Source organism: Scyliorhinus canicula, chromosome 22 (genome assembly GCF_902713615.1).
Source record: "Scyliorhinus canicula chromosome 22, sScyCan1.1, whole genome shotgun sequence".
Classification (NCBI taxonomy): domain Eukaryota; kingdom Metazoa; phylum Chordata; class Chondrichthyes; order Carcharhiniformes; family Scyliorhinidae; genus Scyliorhinus; species Scyliorhinus canicula.
The window spans coordinates 21,069,373-21,091,889 of NC_052167.1; the positions used below are offsets into that span (position 1 = coordinate 21,069,373).

Consider the following 22,517-nt stretch of genomic DNA (forward strand, 5'->3'; position numbering starts at 1 on the left):
AGACTGGTTCTCACCGGGAAGGGGGTCGGGTTGGGCCGGGTGGAGGCTGGGTCGGGGGGGGGGGGGGGGGGGGTGACCGAACGGTCGGTCTGAAAGGGAGGGGGTTAGCTCGGGTGGGGGCAGTCCAGTAGGGGGGTGGATCAGCCCGAGTTGGGGGTCAGTTGAGGAGGGGGTCTGTCCTGGAGAGTGGTCAGACCAGGAGAGGGTCTGTGAGAGAGGGAGTGGGTTCGCTCAGGCAGAGGAGGAAGGGAGGAGGTCAGTCTGGGCGGGGGAGGGAGTCGAACCTGGTCGCTCTGGGAGGGAGGTGGGTCAGGTGTGGTTGGTCCCCTGGAGGTTGGCAGAGTAACACTCAGTGTAAAACTGGCAGAATGATTGGAAGTTAACAATTTGAATCTTCTCTGACAGATTGTTCCCAGCCCAACCCAATTATCCAGAGGCCGTTAGCAAGCAGGTCGGGGCAATTGCCGGGTAAACCCTTACGTGGGAACTTCTGAGAGAAATTTGCAGCGCATCATAGGGGTACCCGCTAAATGTGATGCTGGGGAACCAGGAAGTTACAGGTTGACAGGACACCAACCTGGACTATGAACAAGTGGCTACCTCACTGAACACTCATCTGTCAAAGCGAGGGGAGAATTCATCATCGTGTGTACACGAACCAGCTATGTATATTTGGAACCGCAGCAAAGACAAACATTGGGTTTTGTTTGTATGTTAAAAAAAACCCTCAACTCTAACCCCAAAACCCCCCCAGCAGTTGAGAAAATCCAGCACCTGTCTCTCAAACATCTGCTGCTCCTGCCCTGAAATAAATGCTCGAAGGTTCTTAACACTCACCAGGCAAGAATGAATGAAATGAAATGAAAATCGCTTATTGTCACACGTAGGCTTCAAATGCAGTTACTGTGAAAAGTCCCTAGTCGCCACATTCCGGCGCCTGTTCGGGGAGGCTGGTACGGGAATTGAACCATGCTGCTGGCCTGCTTTGGTCTGCTTTCAAAGCCAGCTATTTAGCCCTGTGCTAAACCAGCCCCTATAGCCAGATTCCGATTGCAAGGAGTGGTGCAGTAACTCTCCCTATCAGTGACACTAGGGAATTTAGAAACATAGAATTTACAGTGCAGAATGAGTACCATTCGACCTATCGAGTCTTGGAACGAGCACCTTCCTTTTTAAAAATAAATTCAGAGTACCCAATTATTTTTTTCCAATGAAGGGGCAATTTAGCATGGCCAATCCACCTCCCCTGCACATCTTTGGGTTGTGGGGGCGAACCAAACGCAAACACGGGGAGAATGTGCAAATTCCACACGGTCAGTGACCCGGGCCGGGTCCTCGGCGCCGTGAGGCAGCAGAGCTACCCATTGCGCCACAGTGCAGCCCTAAGAGCACCCTACTTAAGTCCACACCTCCACCCTATCCCTGTAACCCCACCCGTCCTTTTTGGGTACTAAGGGCAATTTATCACGGCCAATCCACCTAACCTGCACATCTTTGGACTGTGGGAGGAAACCGGAGCACCCGGAGGAAACCCACGAAGAGACGGGGAGAACGTGCAAACCCCACACAGTCAGTAAACCTGCAGCTTGCCCAGTGGCAGACGAGAGAGAATGAACCTTTGGTTGCATTTGCCGAAGTGTTTTAAGTAAGAAGTCTTACAACACCAGGTTAAAGTCCAACAGGTTTGTTTCAAACACGAGCTTTCGGAGCGCAGCTCCTTCCTCAGGTGAATGGAGAGGTATGTTCCAGAAACATTTATATATAGACAAAGTGTTTTAAAGGTGGAGACTTTCAGCCCGAATAGGAACCAACAGCAGGGCAGGTAGTAATGTGAGGATAGCGGATGCTACTCAGCCTGGTCATGGGCGATCGAAAGAAGACCTGGTGGGCGGTGGCCAGTGCAGCGTCTCTGGAACAAACAAAACCTGTCTGGGCAAATTAAGGACACACCCAATATCTGCTCAATAGCTTCCATTGAAGGAAACCATCCTCAGATCAAGTGCGAGTCAGTGTGTCCCTTTACTGGGCTAGACAAAGCACACAGAGTTAGACCCACCGGATTCGCCTGTCTGTCTGTCTAGGTCGTCTATAAGAATCACAATTCATCTGATTCCGGGAGAATGGCTGCTAAAGGGACACAGCATGTAAGTACACAGTGTAGCGAATGTGTTCTGTATCCCGGGCGCTTTATACATCCTACCGCGTGTATATAAATTGTCCACATTACTCAAATAGGAGGAAGAGAAACGATTCTCATACCTGAGACTTGTTATTTTCTCCTAGCCATTACCCCCCCCCCCCCTTCTTGTGAAAGGAAAGATATCACAAATGACAAACCATCCAGTTTCACCATTTGCCCCAGATGAAATGGACGGACATGAAAATGCTGTAGATATGGTCAGGTTGGGGAAACGTTACAATAATGTTCGTTTATTTTTTTAATAAAGAGTTTCCTTTGGTGATGATGAGAGGCTGAAGCTCCCCTTAATGAGCAACCCCACCCATTTGTCGGTGTGATTTATGCTACCTGCGAATTTTACAGTTTCAGAAATACCTGCGTTGCTCAATCTGGGTTTGATTTTAAAAAAAAGATATTGTTCACACGTTGGGAAATGAGCCATGAACTGACTTTTTAAAAGTCTTGTGTTTTCGCCTGGTGTCGAAACAGGAACCGTTTGCATATTAGGTAAATGGTCTCTTGGTTCCTCAAGTCCAGAAATGAACAAGACAATTTCACAGTCTGGGCGGATGACTACAAATTTTAATCAAGAAAATTGCGCCTCTCTCATATTGTATCATGTCTCTTATTGAGCAACTGTTGATTCAGCCACACCCAGTTTTCAAAGGCAGATTTTTCTGCAGAGAACTGGTACAGTTCTGGGCTGATTACATTGCACACTGCTGTACAAATGCCTTCACATCAATAAAGTCATGTATCATTTTGGTACAATTTTGGTGAATTGGGAGTATTTTATACTTAGGTTATGTGGCAAGGATGTTTCGGAGTGGCACGGTAGCACTTGTTGCTTCACAGCACCAGGGTCCCAGGTTTGATTCCCGGCTTGGGTCACTGTCTATGCGGAGCCTGCACATTCGCCCCGTGTGTGCGTGGGTTTCCTCCGGGTGCTCTGGTTTCCTCCCACAGTCCAAAGATGTGGAGGTTAGGTGGGTTGGCCGTGCTAAATTGCCCTTAGTGTCCAAAAAAAAAGGTTAGGTGGGGTTATGTGGATAGGGTTGAGGTGTGGGCTTTGGTAGGGTGCTCTTTCCAAGGACCGGTGTAAACTCGATGGGCCGAATGGCCTCTTTCTGCACTGCAAATTCTATAATTCTATTATGAGAAATGCTAGAGTGCTGTATAAATGCAACCCTCCCCTTCTTTTTTTTAGTGGTTGAAAATCTAAGGTGTGTCTCCCGATTGTTGTCTGTCACTGGAGGGCTATGCAACAATATAATCTACCCAATTAGACTCATTCTTCTCTTATTTTGAGAGCTGCAATCATATCCTCTCTTAGCCTGTATTTGCCTCCTGAAAATGACCCCACCTCCTTGGAGCCCATGAATGAAATGAAATGAAATGAAAATCACTTATTGTCACGAGTAGGCTTCAATGAAGTTACTGTGAAAAGCCGCTAGTCGCCACATTCCGGCGCCTGTCCGGGGAGGCTGGTACGGGAATCGAACCGTGCTGCTGGCCTGCTTGGTCTGCTTTAAAAGCCAGCGATTTAGCCCAGTGAGCTAAATCAGCCCCCGGTGATACAAGCAGCTTATTTGCCCAACGACACAAACTTGCCATAGAATCCCTCTCGTGCGGAAGGTGGCCGGTCGGCTCATTGAGATCGCACTGACCCTCTGAAAGAGCACACTACCCAGACCCACTCTCCCTCCCTAATCTCGTATCTCCACCCAATCCGCACATACTTGGACACCAAGAGGCAATTTTAGCGTGGCCAATCCACCTAACCTGCATTCTGGACTTTGCATTTAATAAGAGTACCTTTGTAACAAATGGAAACATTCCAGGGTATTTCATTGCAACCTTGTTAAACAAAATTTGGAAATGAGTCATATAAGATGTTAGGACAGATGAGCAACAGCTTGATCATACAGGTAAGCTTTCAGGTGGCAGAGGTGTGTTGGAGGGAGTCAGAGTTGCTGTGGCAACGTGAACATTAACATGCATGTTGTAATCTGGAGCAATGGGAGAGGCTCCAACATTCTCCCCATCATATATGGCTGACCAGGAATTTCTCCTGCTCTTATTGCCTGTTATTGGTGTGTGCTGGGAGGATGATAGTTCTATATAAATATGGGGCGGGATTCTCTGAATCCCAAAGGGGGGGGGCACGAATCACACGACGGCGCTCTGTCGCTGGTCCGCCGATTCGCCGGCGACCGGAGAATTGGCGCCGGCGCGCTCAGCGCAGTGCCGGCCTGCCCCCCCCCCCCCCCCCCCCCCCCCCGGGGTTCTCCCCGCGTGATGGGCCGAGTGCCCGCCAAGTTAGGCCGAGTCCTGCCGGCAACGTTCTGGTGTGGTCCTGGCGTTCATGGTGCATGGGGTGGCCTTGTAGGGAGGAGGGGGGATCCGACCCTGGGAGGGGGGGGGGCCTCCACGGTGGCCTGGCCTGCGATCGGGGCCTACCGTTCGACGGGCGGACTTATCACGGTGGGGGCCTATGTTCCTCCGCCCCGGGCACCTGTAGCTGCCCGCCATGTTGCGTCGGGGCCGGCACGGAGAAGGCAACCCACGCTTTTGCGCGAACTGGCGCCGGTCGTGCAGCGTATGCACAGACCCGCGGCACCCGTGCTGATGCCCAATTGGCAGCTGGAGCAGTGCAATGTTCTCCAGTGCTGTGCTGGACCCCTGTGTGGCACAGGATCGTTGATTCTAGGGGCCAGATGACGCTATTGTAAAACGCTCTGGTTTACACTTAGCCCCAGGATCAGAGAATCCTGCCCATGTAGTCTCCATCATCAGTTTTAAGGTTTTAAGAGCTAATCAGCTGAAAGCATGTTAAAATTGATTAACATGGGATCCAATTTACTTGGGTAGCCACTACAGCTTTCTGTTTGAACATTATTTATTTATTTGTTCATGGGCGTTGCTGGCTGAGCCAGCATGCATTTATTACCCATCCCTAATTGCCTTTGAGAGGGCAGTTATGAGTCAACCACATTGTGTGAGTCTGGAGTATATGTTGGCCAGACCAAGTATGGATGGCAGATTTCCTTCCCAGTGAACCAGATGGATTTTTACAACAATTGGCTATGGTTTCATGGTCATCATTAAACTTTTAATTCCATTGAATTCAAGTTTCACCATCTGCTGTGGCGGGATTTGAACCCGGGTCTCCAGACCATTAACTTGGGTTTCTGGTTTACTCGGCCAGCGACAATACCACTACGCCACCACCTCACAACAGATATTTTAGTGATGCTTTTTAAAAATAAATTTAGAGTACCCAATTCATTTTTCCAATTAAGGGGCAATTTAGTGTGGCCAATCCACCTACCCTGCGCATCTTTGGATTGTGGGGGCGAAACCCACGCAGACACGGGGCGAATGTGCAAACTCCACACGGACAGTGACCCAGAGCCGGGATCGAACCTGGGACCTCAGTGCTGTGAGGTTGCAGTGCTACCCACTCTGCCACCGTGCTGCCCTATTTTAGCGATGTTAAGGGCTGTTGGTAAATGCTGAGCTGTTCAAATCCCAGAAGAGAAACTTGAAACAACTGAACCTCACATTTACGTTTCCAATTTGTATAGTATGAGGAGAGGTTTTGAAATTCAGAAATGATGTCCTCGACTACTTGTGATGATTTTATAGCAAAGTAAATGTTTATGAAGTCGGAAAAGCAATAAACTAAAATAGAAGTACACTTAAATAAGACAAAGGCTCCACACTGTAGCAAAATATTAAACAGCTCCAAGCAATCTTAATTTAACCACCTTCAGAGCTAAGATTCCCCAGACTGTTCGGCAATAATGTATAGATTTTTTAATGTACTTTAAAACCACAAAATGCCTTTAATTCTCTCTTGGGGTGCCCATCGAGGTTTCCCAGCAGTTTGCTTTTCAGATCTGGGTTCATTCACACTGCTAGCTGGGAGCTAACAAACTATTCCTGCTGTTGATCTAAAACAGCTACCTGCATAGATTTCAGTATTTAAAAAAATAGATTCTTCCCCTTTGATCTCTCATTATCTCATCCAATTTCTTTAGAATTGCTCTCCCGGAATTGTTTAACTTAATCTCTTTACTTTAGCATTTGCAATTTAAAAATAAACTCTCTTTATCCATACTCTAACCTATGGCACTTTCTTTCATCCCTCTGCATATCTTATCCTTTGAACCACAACGCTCATTCAAATCTATTCCGGTTCTGTAACCATTCTTACTAACTTACCTTGGGTAAACATATGTTTGAAGACTAGGCCGGCTTAATAACATATCAAACTCGCAGTTTACATTCACACAGTCACTCTGTCTGTTGCTTTAATTGCCGTTCAGTTTAAAAATATGACCAGAATATTACCAACAGAAAAATATTACAATTTCTTGGGTTTCCAGACTGATTTTAGGGGCTGGTTTAGCACAGGGCTAAATCGCTGGCTTTAAAAGCAGACCAAGGCAGGCCAGCAGCACGGTTCAATTCCCGTACCAGCCTCCCCGAACAGGCGCCGGAATGTGGCGACTAGGGGATTTTCACAGTAACTTCATTTGAAGCCTACTCGTGACAATAAGCGATTTTCATTTCATTTCATTTTCACCAGGCTTAACCTTCAAATTAAAAATACCGTCAAATCTCAGACTTTCTTTTTATAATAATCTTTATTATTGTCACAAGTAGGCTTACATTAACACTGCAATGAAGTTACTGTGAAAATGCCTTAGTCGCCACACTCCGGCGCCAGTTCGGGTACACAGAGGGAGAATTCAGAATGTCCAATTCACCTAACAGCACGTCTTTCGGGACTTGTGGGAGGAAACCGGAGCACCCGGAGGAAACCCATGCAGACACGGGGAGCACCTGCAGACACTGCACAGGCAGTGACCCAGCCAGGAATCGAACCTGGGACCCTGGTGCTGTGAAGCAACAGTGCCAGGCGCTGTGAAACAACAGTGCTAACCACTGTGCTACCCTGCTGTCCTATTGAGGCTTATTATTCCTTTTATGCTTTGTCGTGAGGAGGTGCAAGTGGAATCCTCTATACGTAATCTTCGATTCAAAGACGTTTTAAGAATTAATGTATTATCTGCTGAGTGACGCATCTAAGGGTTGGGAGTGAGTTACTTAACTTGGGCATGCTAACTTGTATGTAATGGTGAATAAAGAGACAAATTTCATGGTTAAAGATCTTTGGTCTGTTTTTGGAAACTGCGCTATAAATATGGGTGCAAAATGATGGAGAGAAAAATTCTGAACTGTAAATTTAATTTGTAAAACACAAGCCCTCGAAAAATTAATAGCACAAATGATCCATTCCATTGTTAAACTGTGGTCGGGATGCTCCGGTCATGTGTTCCTCGGCGGCCGTTCCCGCTACCTGCTGATGGGATTTCCCATTGTGACCACCCCATGCCACTGGGAAACCCACAAGCGTGGGTGCGCTGCTGCTGGCAGAACGGAGAATCACTCCGGCAGAGAATCCTGTCTTTATCTCTGTTAAAACCTGAAACGTCTGCAATTTCTAAATGAAATGATTTTTTTAATTTAATAAATGTTTTTATTCTCTATTTTCACATTTTCCTTCAAAATTTACACCCCACCCACAGACAGTAAACGGTAACAAATATAAAATCAATCCCCTTGACAATAACAACGATCCCATCCTCCCACCACCCCAAACACCGGCCCACCTTTCAATATATGTATCCAATAAGACAAACCATCCCACGGTGGAAACAAAAAACAAAGGAGAAAAAGAAAAAAGGAGTCCGGGACCGCCCAGGGTCACCATAGAGCCCTCTCCCCCCAACCCCCCACCCCCTCCCCCCCCCCATCCCCCCCCCCCCATCCCCACACTCAACGCCGTCCAACCTCTGAAAGAGCGCCGTACATGATACCCAAGAGTTGTAACCCCCCCCCCCCCCCCCCTCCACTCCTCCCCAACTCCTCCCGTCCACTGCCTCTTGTAAAACACCTCCCCCCAACCTCGGTTCCTTCCCCCCAACTTTCCACCCCGGCTAGACCACTCGGACCCTGTTCTGCCAGGCTCCGATGGCCGCAGACCCTCCCTCCACCTCACTCCCGTTCACTGGCCGGCTTTAACCGGCCAGCGTGGAGGCCCCCGCCTGTGTCCCTTTCCCCCTTGCCCGGCCCTAGGAAAGCCCAAAAATCCCCTTTTAGCACACAAACCCGGCGTATCCACCTACACCCCACGGAGCCCTCACTTCGACTGCAAGTCCCCCCACTTGTCCAAGTATATACAACACCGGCTCCTTTAGCCCATACACCCGCACGCAGTGAAACAAACAAACAAAAAAATAGAAAATACAGCCATGGGGTTACATCGGCACATGGCCATTTCTCAATTTCTCAGTTCTGCCACAGTCCTTCTGCCTTCGCAAACTCCTCCGCTGCCTCCGCCGTTCCAAAATAAAAGTCCTTGAGCTTGTAAGTCACCCTCAGCTTCGCTGGATATACAATGCCGCACTGCACCTTGCTAATGTACAGTGCCCTCTTCACCCGGTTGAAGGCAGCCCACCTCCTCGCCAGCTCCACCGTAAAGTCCTGGTATACACGTATACCAGCTCCAGCCCACTGCACCACCCGCTTCTGCTTGGCCCAGCACAGGACCTTCTCCTTCACACTGTACCTACGGAAGCACATAGTCACTACCCTTGGCGGCTCACTCGCCTTTGGTACAGGCCTACACGACCGATGAGCCCGATCCAGTTCATACCAGGAGGGATCCTCCCCCTCCCCCAATAGTTTCGCAAACATCGTAGCAAAATACTCAGTCGGCCTCGGCCCTTCAACTCCTTCGGGCAGCCCCACAATCCTCAAATTCTGTCGCCTGGATCTGTTTTCCAGGTCTTCCATTTTTCCTCGCAGATCCTTGTTAATCTCCATCACCTTCTGCATCTCCTTCCCCATCGAGGTAAGTTGATCACCGTGCTGCAATAATGTCTCCTCCACTTCCTTCAGTGCCTCCCCTTGCTCCCGCACCTCCGCCACTGCGCTCGCCAACGCCGTCGTCACCGGGGAAATCGCCTCCTCCACCAGCACACTCAAAACCTCCCTCATCTCCTTCCTCATTGTCGCCATGTATTTTGTAAACTGCCTTTCGAATTCCGCAACCATCACCGTAGTTATTTCTTCAGCCGTAGCAATGCGGCCTCCCCTGGTGCTCCAGCCTCCATTTTCCTTGGTGACCCCGCGGTGACCTTTCTACTCCCCAACGAACTTTCAGCTGTTTTCACAGCCGTTTTCTTACTGGACCTCGACATATCCCTTCCCTGTGCTTTCTCCTGGCCTTCACCGCCTTCGCTGCCCCCAGGACCGGGCGTCAATCACCGACAATGCCGTTCCCGAATGGGAGCCCTCCAACACCCGGCTGCCTCCCTTCCGCCATCACCGAAGTCAGCCGTCACCGCTTCTTCAATGGCCTTGGTGAGATCTTTTCACAGTTGTTCCCTCTTCTGCTAGAATTCAGTTTTAATAAAGGCCCTCAAGTCAACTTGAGGCCTTTAAGCTCGCCCTTCCCCCGTCTGCAAGCTGGAAGAGGCTTTTGTTTGCTGCTGCTTCAGCTAAATCTTTCACTGTTTCTGAGGGTCTGGTAACCAAGAGACATACCATTCCTGGGGGAAAGTACTCCTCCAACATTCACCTATGTCTTTTCATCAAAATTCCACCCCGTATTGATTAAAAAAGAGCTATTTTCTGTAACCTTGGGCAAGAGCTGCCTTGTGTGTGACCACTTACTCCATGGTGCACACCGGAAGCCTCTAAATGAAATGATTGATAAAATATCATTACTATGTTTTTTTCCCCCCCACTTAGATGCAGACAAGAGGCACCGTCAGGCCAAGTCCTGGCTTCAATGCTTATGATGATGCAGAATGTCTTCGCAATGCTATGAAAGGACTCGGTAACTAAAGTTTTCAAAACATTTTCCTGTTAAACTGCATGATTGAGGAGAAAGAATTGCATTGGGTCGCTGGGTGGTGGTGGTGGGGGGGGGGGGGGGGGGTGCAGGGTGTCAAGGCCCCTTTTACTCCCTTCCCCATGGCAGCCTATGTTTCAGACAACCACTATTGAAGCCCTCAGCAGGCCCCCTTGCACATGTAGTGAACTTCTTGGACTTGTAGACGCTGTTCGCGTGTTCATTGGCAGTAACTGGAGAAATTCTGATCAACTCTCTTCTATGAATGAGGGGGAAACTGTACTCCTAAAAGTGAGTATGTAAAGGAAATAGGAACACGGGGCAGAATTCTCCCCAAATGACTAAGGGCTGGTTTCTTCTTCCGCGCCCGCCACAAGATCGTCACGGGCGGGACGCAGACCACATAAAGGTCCAGTGCCCTCGGGTGGGAATATTGGCGAGGGGATGGGCGCAGCCAGAGAATCCTGCCCTAAGTGTCGTTTCGGCTGGGAAAACCGGTGAGAATTCCGCTGTCTGTACCGGTACGATTCCCATCGCAATACACCCACACTTAGTCATTTTATTTGGAGCTTGGGGAGATTCCTGGTGGGAAAGCGAAGTGCAGGATCGAGAGATGTCGGCTGGCTGGCTCCTCAAAGATTCGGATGTCAATTTTTAAGGGGCACCCTGATCGCCAGACAATTCTACAGCGCCCTCCCATCACACTCACAGGCATCAACTCCAGCCTAGGGACCGAGACCCCCCTCTGAGGGGTTGCCTAAGGCCCTCCTTCAATTCTCCCCCCTCCCTTTCATTGCAATGCCCCATCCTGCCCCCTGACGGTGCCAAACTGTCCATGCCAGCTTGGCACTGCCAGGGTGCCAGGGCCCTGTCCCTGAACACCCGGAAGCTCCAATGGCTTCCGAGCCCTCATGTGCGTCTGTGGTCATCACGTCTGGTCCCCATTGATGGAGACCGGTAGGGATTCCTGCCACCTCACGCTGCGCTAGTGGGGGCACTGAATCCCTGGAGCCGGGATTGGCTATAACCTGGAAATGCATATTTAAATTAGTTTAAATGCTGATTTAATTTTGTGGGTTTTGAGGGCGTGAACCAGATTGCATCCGGTGCCATGGGCCAGGAACATCGGGCTTCGTTTGGCACCTGGTGTGAACCCCATTTAGGATTATCCGTTATTCTCCGAGAATAGCGGGATGTGTGCTGGGTGCAATGCGGTGGGAGAATCGCCCCCTCTGCTTTTGAATTTGTAAAACCCATTTCAAAAGCAGTAGACATATCCTTGTTATCATTCAGTCGAGACTGATTTACTCAAAGGTCCTTGACCACGGTTAATAATTTTCCTGAACTCGATTGGTATGATTCAGAGCATGCCGCTGAGCAGAATAGGTTCAATAGGAAACCCTCTACCCCTCCAGAGGATCTTTACCAGCCTCCCCGGACAGGCGCCGGAGTGTGGCGACTAGGGGCTTTTCACAGTAACTTCATTGAAGCCTACTCGTGACAATAAGCGATTTTCATTTCATTTTTCATTTAACTCCAGAGTAAAATGGTAAAACTGTGATTACTTTTTAAAGTGAGATAATCCTTAGAAAGTGGGTTAAATTAAAAAAAAAAGATGCTTAAACCAAAGTGGATGAGGTGTATTAATCATGTATGCCAACTTTCAGATTGTGTATATTTCACAATTTATTTCATATTTTATTGGAACTAAGAACCAAATGTCGCCTTTTCCCACTAATTAGTTGCATGTAAATTGGAGGAAGAAAAACATTATTTTGACATAGTTTTTAAGAGCCGAAGTTACAGGTTTTATGTCGTGTTTGTCCCCAAGAAGTCAAATAGAGCAAGCTGTTTAAATGTACCTTTCAAATCTTTTTGTTTGCCTTTTAAAGAAACTTTATACGACAGGTACACTTCCGTGAAGTCTATTGACTTCAATACTAGCTGCACCTGTTCTTCAAATAAAGAGGCAGTTTCCTGGTTGTAAAAGTTATGTTGATATTTTCCTCAGTAGGATTCCACTTCTGTGTAACACAGACCCTTGATCTGTTTGCATGTGAATATAGCAATTATTTATGCTCTGAAATTCTTAGAACTGTGTTTCCACTCGGTTATATAGTTATGGAAGAATTTTTGTGCAGTAATTGGGGATGTAATCTGCACTGTCCATATATGGACTGCAATTTAGCCCAGTGGTTAGCATTGTTACTTCACAGCACCAGGGTCCCAGGTTCGATTCCCACTTGAGTCACTGCCTGTGCGGAGTCTGCACGTTCTCCCCGTGTCTGCGTGGGTTTCCTCCGGGTGCTCCGGTTTCCTCCCACAAGTCCCGAAAGACGTGTTTGTGAGGTGAATTGGACATTCTGAATTCTCCCTCGGTGTACCCGAACAGGCGCCGGAATGTGGCGACGAGGGGATTTTCACAGTAACTTCTTTGCAGTGTTAATGTAAGCCTATGTAAGGGCAGCATGGTAGCATGGTGGTTAGCATAAATGCTTCACAGCTCCAGGGTCCCAGGTTCGATTCCCGGCTGGGTCACTGTCTGTGCGGAGTCTGCACGTCCTCCCCGTGTGTGCGTGGGTTTCCTCCGGGTGCTCCGGTTTCCTCCCACAGTCCAAAGATGTGCAGGTTAGGTGGATTGGCCGCGCTAAATTGCCCGTAGTGTCCTAAAAAGTAAGGTTAAGGGGTTAGGTGGATTGGCCATGCTAAATTGCCCGTAGTGTCCTAAAAATTAAGGTTAAGAGGGAGGTTGTTGGGTTACGGGTATAGGGTGGATACGTGGGTTTGAGTAGGGTGATCATTGCTCGGCACAACATCGAGGGCCGAAGGGCCTGTTCTGTGCTGTGACCAGACTGTCAAATTGGTACACTTTACAACACAAAATTCAGTTTCCACTGCTTGTCTTGTAACATCCTGTTTTCATGCAGTTTTAGCTTTTCAATGATTGCAGTTATAATGAATTTTATTTCCAGTCATTGAAAATAGAACATAGAACATAGAACATTACAGCGCAGTACAGGCCCTTCGGCCCTCGATGTTGCGCCGTCCTGTGAAACCCCTCTATTCCCTTACTATTGTCTATCCATATGTCTATCCAATGACCATTTGAATGCGTTTAGTGTTGGCAAGCCCACTACTGTTGCAGGCAGAGCATTCCATGCCCTTACTACTCTCTGAGTAAAGAACCTCCCTCTGACATCTGTCCTATATCTATCTCCCCTAAAACCAATATAAGCTAGAAATTACCTTTACTGATACAAAATGAATGCTTAACGCGTATATAAACATTCCTCTGCTCATTATTTGATGACCATATTAATCTGTTAATATATTTCAAAAGTAGTGGAGAGAAGAATATTTGACATATTTAAATGTTCATCTGCTGTTATCCCCAACGTTAATTTCTAGCTTCATGTATTAAGTTTCGAGAAATAAATAATAATCTTTATTAGTGTCACAAGTAGGCTTACATTTACATGCAATGAAGTTACTGTGAAAATCCCAGTATGTTCCAACTTGGGCTTCTTGTGTGTTCCTTTGTCCCACCAGTGGTGGGTGTACCCTAAACTCTGGAATTGTGCCCCCCTTAACCCTCTCTTAAGATGCTCCTTTAAGCATCCCTCCGTGACCAAGTCACCTGACTTAAGGTTGCCTCCTTCAGCTCTGTGTCAGGCTTTGTCTGATTACACTTCTGTTTTACAACACTAAATATTGTTGAGATGGAGATCTGCTTGGCCAACACCTAAAAGTGGGAACGGCAAGTTAATATTTCAGTGCAATCCTATAATTGTGTTCCAGTAATATTGAGTCCTGAAAGCTACTTTTCTTTTATAAATTTAGAGTACCCAATTATTCCTTTCCAACTAAAGAGCAATCCACCTAACCTGCACATTACAGAGATGAGGAGACATTTCTTCACCCAAAGAGTGATGAGCCTGTGGAATTCATTACCACAGGAAGTAGTTGATGCTAAAACATTGAATATATTCAAGAGGCGGCTGGATATACCACTTGGGGCGAATGGGATTAAAGGTTATGATGAGAAAGGAGGATTAGGCTATTGAGTAGGATGACCAGCCATGATCGTGATGAATGGCGGAGCAGGCTCGAAGGGCTAAAAGGCCTCCTCTTGCTCCTATCTTCTATGTATCCCTGGGTTGTGGGAGCGAGACCCATACAGACACGGGGAGAATGTGCAAACTCCACACAGACGGTGGCCCGGGGCTGGGATCGAACCCTGGTCCTCAGCGCCGTAGGCAGCAGTGCTAACCACTGCACCATCATGCAGCTGTCCTGAAAGCTACTTAAAATAATTATTTATTAACAGCAATCTCAGAATATTCTCAATCTAGGTCATTTCTATCTCTCAGTTTTCATGGATTCTAGGAAAGGAAGGCAACATCGAGATAATTTTATTAGTGAATGCAGGGTATGCTGCCAGTTGTATTATAGGTGTATATTATAAAATGTTTTGGTTCCCTAATTACACCAGGAGTATGTTGAACTGATCACCAGAATAATATTGCAGCCAATACAACCCATCAGCCAATACAGCGCCAGCATTTGCATCTGTCAAATGCTGGTAACCCCCTTCAGGAGAAATGGTTTTGCTTGACAGACGAGGAAAGCAGGCTTGTGAGAGTTCCAGGCAACAAATCAAATGGAGTGTCATGTTTCGGAATGCTTCGTGGTTCTGCCTGCCCTGTGGGAAATAAATCTCCTGGGTCTGTAACATTCACATCCTCCTTCAATGATTTCCAAATCCACCATCACTGCAAACCTGACGTTTGTGCGTGATCTCCCGCCCTCCAATGAAGTGAATAAATGTTAGATCCTTACTGCTTCGGCTTACAACTCCTTACCCCAAAACACTCTCAGCATTGCTAAGATATTGAGCCAATGTTCAGGCGTTTTTATTAACGTTCTTCAGTATTCTAGGTTGGCATATACGATGCAAAACTTCTTTCCAGAGCAGGAGACTGGAAGAGCTGTGTAACATACCAGTCAACACCTGTACACCTTGTTTGATACTTTACAAGATTTGAACCACAATGAAGTTTGTAGATGTGCAAACCTGCAGCTTAATTTAAAATGCTGTAAATTGCAAAAATACACTCGTCAAAAGGATGTAAATCTTCAATTATTTTTCAGATTAATCGTTGGTTGTATGGTATGTTTCTATCCTCCATTGCTTTGTAAGTTGAAGCGCCGGCCTACGTTTTGCTACATCATGATCTTTGATACAAAACAGGTTATTCGGAATTCATCCTCCCCTCATTAATCCCATCGCTCTAAAGTGTGTAAATAAAGATCCTACTTTCAACGCACTGCTTCCACTATAAATCGATGACGTTAGCAGTTGACTCAAGTTCCCAGCCTGAAAGTCAAACATCTGTGCTAATTTTTTGGATTTCATCCAGAATTAACTCCTAAAAGTCCAAAGATGTGCAGGTTAGGCCTGTGCTAAATTGTCACTTAGGCTGGGGGTTGCAGGGATAGGGCGGGGGATTGGACCTAGGTAGGGTGGTCTTTCAAAGGGTTGACACAGACTCGATGAGCCGAATGGCCTCCTGCACTGTAGGGATTCTATGAAAAGTACCATATTTTGCTTGGCGTACTGTGCTTACTTTCTTTTTATCAGTCTGTGGGATGTGGGCGTCGCTGGTTAGGCCAGCATTTATTGCCCATCCCTAGTTGCACATCAGAAGCTGGTGGTGAGTTGCCTTCTTGAACCGCAGCTGTCCCTGAGGTGTAGGTACACCCACTGAGCTGTCAGGGATTTTGCCCCAGCGACAGTGAAGGAAAGGCAATATATTCCAAGTCAGGATGGTGAGTGACTTGGAGGGGAACCTCCAGATGGTGGGGTTCCCAGGTATCTGCTGCCCTGGTATCCACAATATTAAAATGGCTAGCTTCTTGTAATGCTTCCCTTTATTATGTCAGCTGTGGCTTGGTTAATGACAATCTTGCCTCTTGAGTGAAGGACTGACGGAGTACCACGCTGTCGAAGGTGCCACCTTTCGGAAGAGCCATTAATATTCATCCTGTCTTCCCCCTGTTTTGAAGAAGAGCTCTTTCAATGCTCTGCCCAATACGCAATCAGTGTCGCATTTAAAAAAAAGGTTTTCTGCACTGCCCTGGTTCTAAGATTTAGAAATTTGTTTGCTGTAAACTTGGCCTTCAGGCATGGTGGCAGGAAACTGGCCTGCCTGCTTTTTGAGATTGCCGGATGGTAACTACATCCCTTTCTTCTCAGGGATTTGTCAGTTAACCCTTTGTTGTTCTTTGATTATGCCTTCTGTGTATTCGGCTGTTTCCCCCTCCAACTTCCTTGACTAGACATTAGCATATGTCTATCTTGGTGACCTTTCCAATCGTCTACAACCTGTTTCTGCTCCTTAAGCCATTCACACAGACTGTTAAACTTGTTACCAGGAGAGACACATACCGATTGAGGCCCTGTGAATACTGTCTACTGCTGTCTCCAGGTGGATTCATGACAACGGTGACTACAATTTGAGGATCCCAGGACTTGATGGCCATGGAAGGTTTGATCATATTGCTGCTAAACAAGGTTGATTATCAACCTGCAACTCCTTTCAGTGAGTAAGAACAGGTGTGTCTCCTGATCAGCTATGCTTGACATGGAGTGGCACCTTTCAAGGTATAGCCTCTGGCTTCAGGCTAGAGACCTAGAACATAGAACATAGAACAGTACAGCACAGAACAGGCCCTTCGGCCCTCAATGTTGTGCCGAGCCATGATCACCCTACTCAAACCCACGTATCCACCCTATACCCGTAAACCAACAACCCCCCCCTTAACCTTACTTTTATTAGGACACTACGGGCAATTTAGCATGGCCAATCTACCTAATCCGCACATCTTTGGACTATGGGAGGAAACCGGAGCACCCGGAGGAAACCCACGCACACAGGGGGAGGACGTGCAGACTCCACACAGACAGTGACCCAGCCGGGAATCGAACCTGGGACCCTGGAGCTGTGAAGCATTTATGCTAACCACCATGCTACCCTGCTGCCTACCTATTTCAGAAAATGTGAATTATGGGACAATATATAGTTTGTCCACCTCATGTGTTTCTAGGCTTGGGAAGCTTCTGAGTCTAGGTCTATGAGGACATCCCTTGGCTGTGTCTTTTTCTAGAGAAAAGAATGCCACTGAAACCATGATTCTTTGATCATAGAAACAAATTACTGTGCGCAACCATCTTATTTTCTCCTTCCATTTCCAATCTACCCCATACACAAGATCAGAATAGTTCAGTCAGTAATTATCACACTGGATGCTATGATGTGGAGATGCCGGCGTTGGACTGGGGTGAGCACAGTAAGAAGTCTTACAACACCAGGTTAAAGTCCAACAGGTTTGTTTCAAACACTAGCTTTCGGAGCACTGCTCCTTCCTCAAGACCTGTTCCCACCTTCTGAAGAGGTGGGAATACCTAGAAGAGCTGACAGATGAGCTGCTGCGATTGGCAAACATTTTTTCAGAAGGAGCCGAGTGTGCATGCGATGAAGAAGGTTGTGAGTTAAACTCAATTGCATGTCTATTACTGCAATAAATGCAAATTACTGCGGATGCTGGAGATATGAAACACTCAGGAGGCCAGGCTGCATCTGTGGAGAGAGAAACACAGTTAACGGCCAGGATTCTCCATTCGCTGCGATTGGGAATACCGGAGGATGGAGCATTGGCTGAGAAATGGGATCGTGACCGGGAGCAGACCCGTCCCCAGTCTCTGCTCCCATGCCGTCATCCCTAGCGGACTACCCACCCCATTCTGGCGGGAACATGCAAAGTGCTCATTTTTATGCACCAAGATGCAATTAATGGCTGGAAGCCCATTTCTCTGCACCAATGTGTTCCTCTGACCCCCCCCCCCCCCCCCCCCCCCCCCACAGCGGGAGGTCACCGGGGGAGCTTGGTGCAAGTATTGCCAAGAGCAGCCCTGGTACATGGATTCTGTAAGGGGTCAAGGGGTCATTCCATAGATAATGGGCCCCTAAGGGCCCTGGGGGCTGGGTGGGCTCGGGCTGTGGTGAAGGGTTGACTCCTGGACCTTCTCCCTAGATGTGTATCCCGAGTGGACTGCCCCTTCCAGCCCTGGGCAACCTGAAGAATACCGTTGGCCTGGTGATCTCAGGTAGCCCTCTGCTCAACAGCATCCTTTTGGCCTCCTCACCCTGAACTGCTCTGCTTGGCAGCTGATGAGCATTCCTGGCAATCCAGGGACGAATCAACGCAGGAACACTTTCCCTTTCCTAACATCTTCTCCCTGAGACATAGGCCTTTTAAAACTGCAGGTTTTTGAAGTGTCAGAGGTTTTCGCGAAAGCGAACAACACTTGGAAAGGCTTCAAATCCTCTGCGATCCTTTGAAATATTAGCTATCCATTCAATTTCACAGAGCAATACCTTTCGCCGACCTGAGATTGACAGCTTAATAGTTCAAACACAGCTGGTGGAGGTGGGGGAGGCTTCATCTTTCCCTTCACGCTTGAATGCATCTCACATGCTCTGCTTTGATGCTAACCACAATATTTATAAACAGCTTGGCTATGATTGACAAGCTCCTGACCACCTCAATGCAGCTAAGTGACCCTTTGGTGTCCACTATGCCAGGCTGGGGTGTCGCTGCTAGGGTGTTGGTGCCATGCCATGGGGACAGTGCACTATTGGCAATGCCAGTGGATGGGCACTGAAAGAGGTGGCTGAAGGGGGGGAATGGAATCAGGTCACCCTCATGCTTGCGACATGTTTGGGGGGCTGACCCATCATTCCCATGACGAGAAGTTGGGGGTGCCCTCCTTGTCAGTGGGGAGGTCACGTTTTGCGTTGTGAGGGGGGGGTCCTGCTGCTGCATTCTGGGATCAGACCGCACACTCAAAATGGTGGCCCGATACCGGCATTTGGATGGAAACCAACATACTCTCTGCCATGCATAAATTTGCATGGCCAAGGACTGAGGTGCCCACCTGGGCCCTGCTCCTAGTGCCATTGGAGATCAGTCCAGATTCTCCGCTGGTGGGAGCACTGAGACTCCGGGATGGAGAAATCCGGCCAATGTTTCAACTCCAGTAAGTCTCTTTCCTGTTTGCTCTAGTGTTAATCAGTTATCTAATTGGTATTTTTAATTAGATGTGCCATGTGAGAGTACCTTTAAGAAATGAGGTGTTTAGGAAATGTACCTTTAAGAAATGAAGCTGCTCATGTTACTAGAGTGATGTCAGAGTGTGGGTGGAGCTGAGCTCTACTGCTTTTTAGTTTCAGTTTGAGAAAAAGCTGAGGTGTGTGATTTTATCAGTGAGCTGCATCTGAAGTTTAAACAAAGAGCTGTACTGTTGATCTCTGCCATCCAAAGGCTATCTATGGATCATTTTGGTGAAATCAGAATTGTAAACGGTCTCAGTATTGAATGTAAACATAATGTGCTTCTGTTTGAAGGTTTGTTAAGTCTTTTGGATGTTAAAAGGACAGCTTACAGGGTTACTTAGTGTTGTAGTCTTTGGCGTCGCATTTGAATTAGATGTTCACTGTTTGTTTTAAAAAAGGTTAACTTGCGTTCATAGAATAAACATTGTTTTGTTTTAAAGAAATACTTGTCCTTTTCTGCTGTACCACACCTGTAGAGTGGGCCGCGTGCTCCCCATACCACAATCTATTAAAAGCTGTGGGTCAGGTGAACGCCATGATACACTTTGGGGTTCTCTAAATCCTGACCCATGACAGAGGCTAATTGCTTTGTTATTTCACCAGGAACAAATGAAGATGAAATTATCGACGTTTTGACAAATCGAACGAATTTTCAACGACAGAAAATCATTGAATCATTTAAGTCGAGCTATGATAAGGTAATGGACATATCTGAATTAGCTCAATATACTGTGCAAAAGTTAACACATGCTGGAAGAAAAGTATATCAGAGGAAAAATCAGTGTAACCTTTTTCCCATCAAGTACTAGCAAAAAATAAAATGCGAAGAGAGCATTGCATAATAGATGGACAAAATATTTCAGATTTGGATACTATTGTTGTGGGAAGATGTGCTATTATACTCCCTATATATTTCTTTTTGGAATTGTCACCCTGCAACAATTGGGCGGCACGGTAGCACAAGTGGATAGCACTGTGGCTTCACAGCGCCAGGGTCCCAGGTTCGATTCCCCGCTGGGTCACTGTCTGTGCGGAGTCTGCACCTTCTCCCCATGCCTGCGAGGGTTTCTTCCGGGTGCTCCGGTTTCATCCCAAAGTCCAAAGATGTGCAGGTTAGGTGGATTGGCCATGCTAAATTGCCCTTAGTGTTCAAAAAGGTGAGGAGGGGTCATTGGGGTTACGGGGATAGGGTGGAAGTGAGGGCTTAAGTGGGTTGGTGCAGACTCGATGGGCTGAATGGCCTCCTTCTGCACTGTAAGTTCTATGTTCTATGCTGACAGAGCAAGACCATAATAGACAAGAGTTTAAATGGTATAGTGCACTCTCTGTTTCATTAGCAGAAAGGTTTATTTGTAAGTTAAACAAACAGTCATTGTGCTTTATTGTAAGGACACCATAAACATACTTTGCATTTCTGAGTGCAAAGGCAGCTGATGTTTGGTGTACTCTTGAGTGGAAACAATCCTATATTTAATATGTTCACAGATTTAGGGAATGGTGTCACCCTATTGAATGATCTCAGATTTACAGAAGTTAGAATGTGTGGGTGGTCGGTCAGGAGTGCACACTCAAGTATAGAGGTAGAAAAGGCAAGGAATATTGTGCAGCAGATTTTGCATGTGCGGCACAGTGGCAAAGTGGTTAGCACTACTGCCTCACAGCACCAGGGACCCAGGTTCAATTCCGGCCTTGGGTGACTGTCTGTGTGGATGTTGTCAGCGTGGGTTTCCTCCGGATGCTCCGGTTTCCTCCCACAGTCTAAAGATGTGCAGGTTAGGTGGGTTGGCCAAAGGGCAGCACAGTAGCACAGGGGTTAGCACTGCTGCCTCACGGCGCCGAGGACCCAGGTTCGATCTCGGCTCTGGGTCACTGTCCGTGTTGAGTTTGCACATTCTCCCCGTGTTTGCGTTGGTTTCGCCCCCACAACCCAAAAATGTGCAGGGGAGGTGGATTGGCCATGCTAAATTGCCCCTTAATTGGAAAAAATGAATGGGTTACTCTAAATTTATTAAAAGAAAGCTGGATTGGCCACTCTAAATTGCCCCTTAGTATCCAAAGATGTGCAGGTTAGGTGGAGTTATGGAGATAGGACCTTGGAGTGGCCTAGGTAGGTTGCTGTTTCAGAGGGTCAGTGCAGAATCGATGGGCCAAATGGCCGCCTCCTGCACTGTAGGGATTCTATGAAATGAAATTGGGGGATGTAATGATGATGTGAACAAATGGTCTATGTGTTTCAAAGCTCATTTCAAGGCTTGGAAAAGCTTATTAACAGATAATATTTTAAAATAAAAGTTCTCATTCCCAGGATTGCAAGGACAGAATGTTGATAGTTGTAGCGAGATAAGATATCACTAAAATTGTGTCAAAATTTATGAAGTACTTTCAAATTGATACTCTGCTTCTCCATTCCATGCTTGATAACTCTGTCAGTAACAGGCCTCGGAGTAGCATTCCCTACTTTATTGACAATGTACATCTTTCACTGATGATTCAACACATTTTACATTTAAATTGTGTTATTAAATTGTGATAGAGCCTCATCGAAGAGCTGAAATCAGAGCTTGGAGGAGACTTTGAATCTGTAATTGAAGGATTACTGCTAACTCCTGGAAAATTTGATGCGAAAGAACTATCATGTGCAATGGACGTAAGTCACAGCTATCCTTATTCGATTTAGTCTTGTGTTAGTAAAAGCAACTCCGTGGCCTAAATTTAAACCATGTAGTGTCTTTTAAAGGCTTGAAAACGGCAGGCCTGTCAGTCAAAACTACACCACTCACTGTATTGGGCAAGGACAAACAAGAGGTATCCTTTGCCAATTCTTGAGGCAAGTAATAATAATAATCTTTGGGGCAGCATGGTGGCGCAGTGGTTAGCATTGCTACCTCACGACGCCGAGGTCCCAGGTTCGATCCCGGCTCTGGGTCACTGTCCGTGTGGAGTTTGCACATTCTTCCGTGGGTTTCGCCCCCACAACCCCAAAGACGTGCAGGCTAGATGGATTGGCCACGCTAAATTGCCCCTTAATTGAAAAGAAATGGGGCGCGATTCTCCGCTCCTCACGCCGGGTGGGAGAATCGCGGGAGGGCCGGGTGAATCACGACACGCTGCCCTGGCACCCCCCGCGATTCTCCCACCCCCCCCCCCCCGCGATTCTCCCACCCCCCAAAAATAGCGTGTCGCGTTTTTCGACACGCCGCTCGGAGAATCGCCGCTCGCCGTTTTTCATGGC

At 47.3% G+C, this 22,517-nt stretch overlaps 1 protein-coding gene across 1 annotated transcript in view; it reads left to right on the forward strand.

Annotated features, from left to right (window-relative positions):
- Positions 1-1,865: 1,865 nt before the first annotated feature.
- The window catches only part of LOC119956147 (annexin A4-like), a 60,798-nt gene continuing 40,146 nt past the window's right edge, over positions 1,866-22,517 (forward strand). Inside the window, exons 1-4 of the mRNA XM_038783059.1 lie at positions 1,866-2,144; positions 10,007-10,094; positions 19,889-19,983; positions 21,819-21,932. Coding sequence (XP_038638987.1) covers positions 2,121-2,144; positions 10,007-10,094; positions 19,889-19,983; positions 21,819-21,932 — 321 coding nt within the window. The 5' untranslated portion in view covers positions 1,866-2,120. The remainder of the gene's footprint in view (positions 2,145-10,006; positions 10,095-19,888; positions 19,984-21,818; positions 21,933-22,517) is intronic.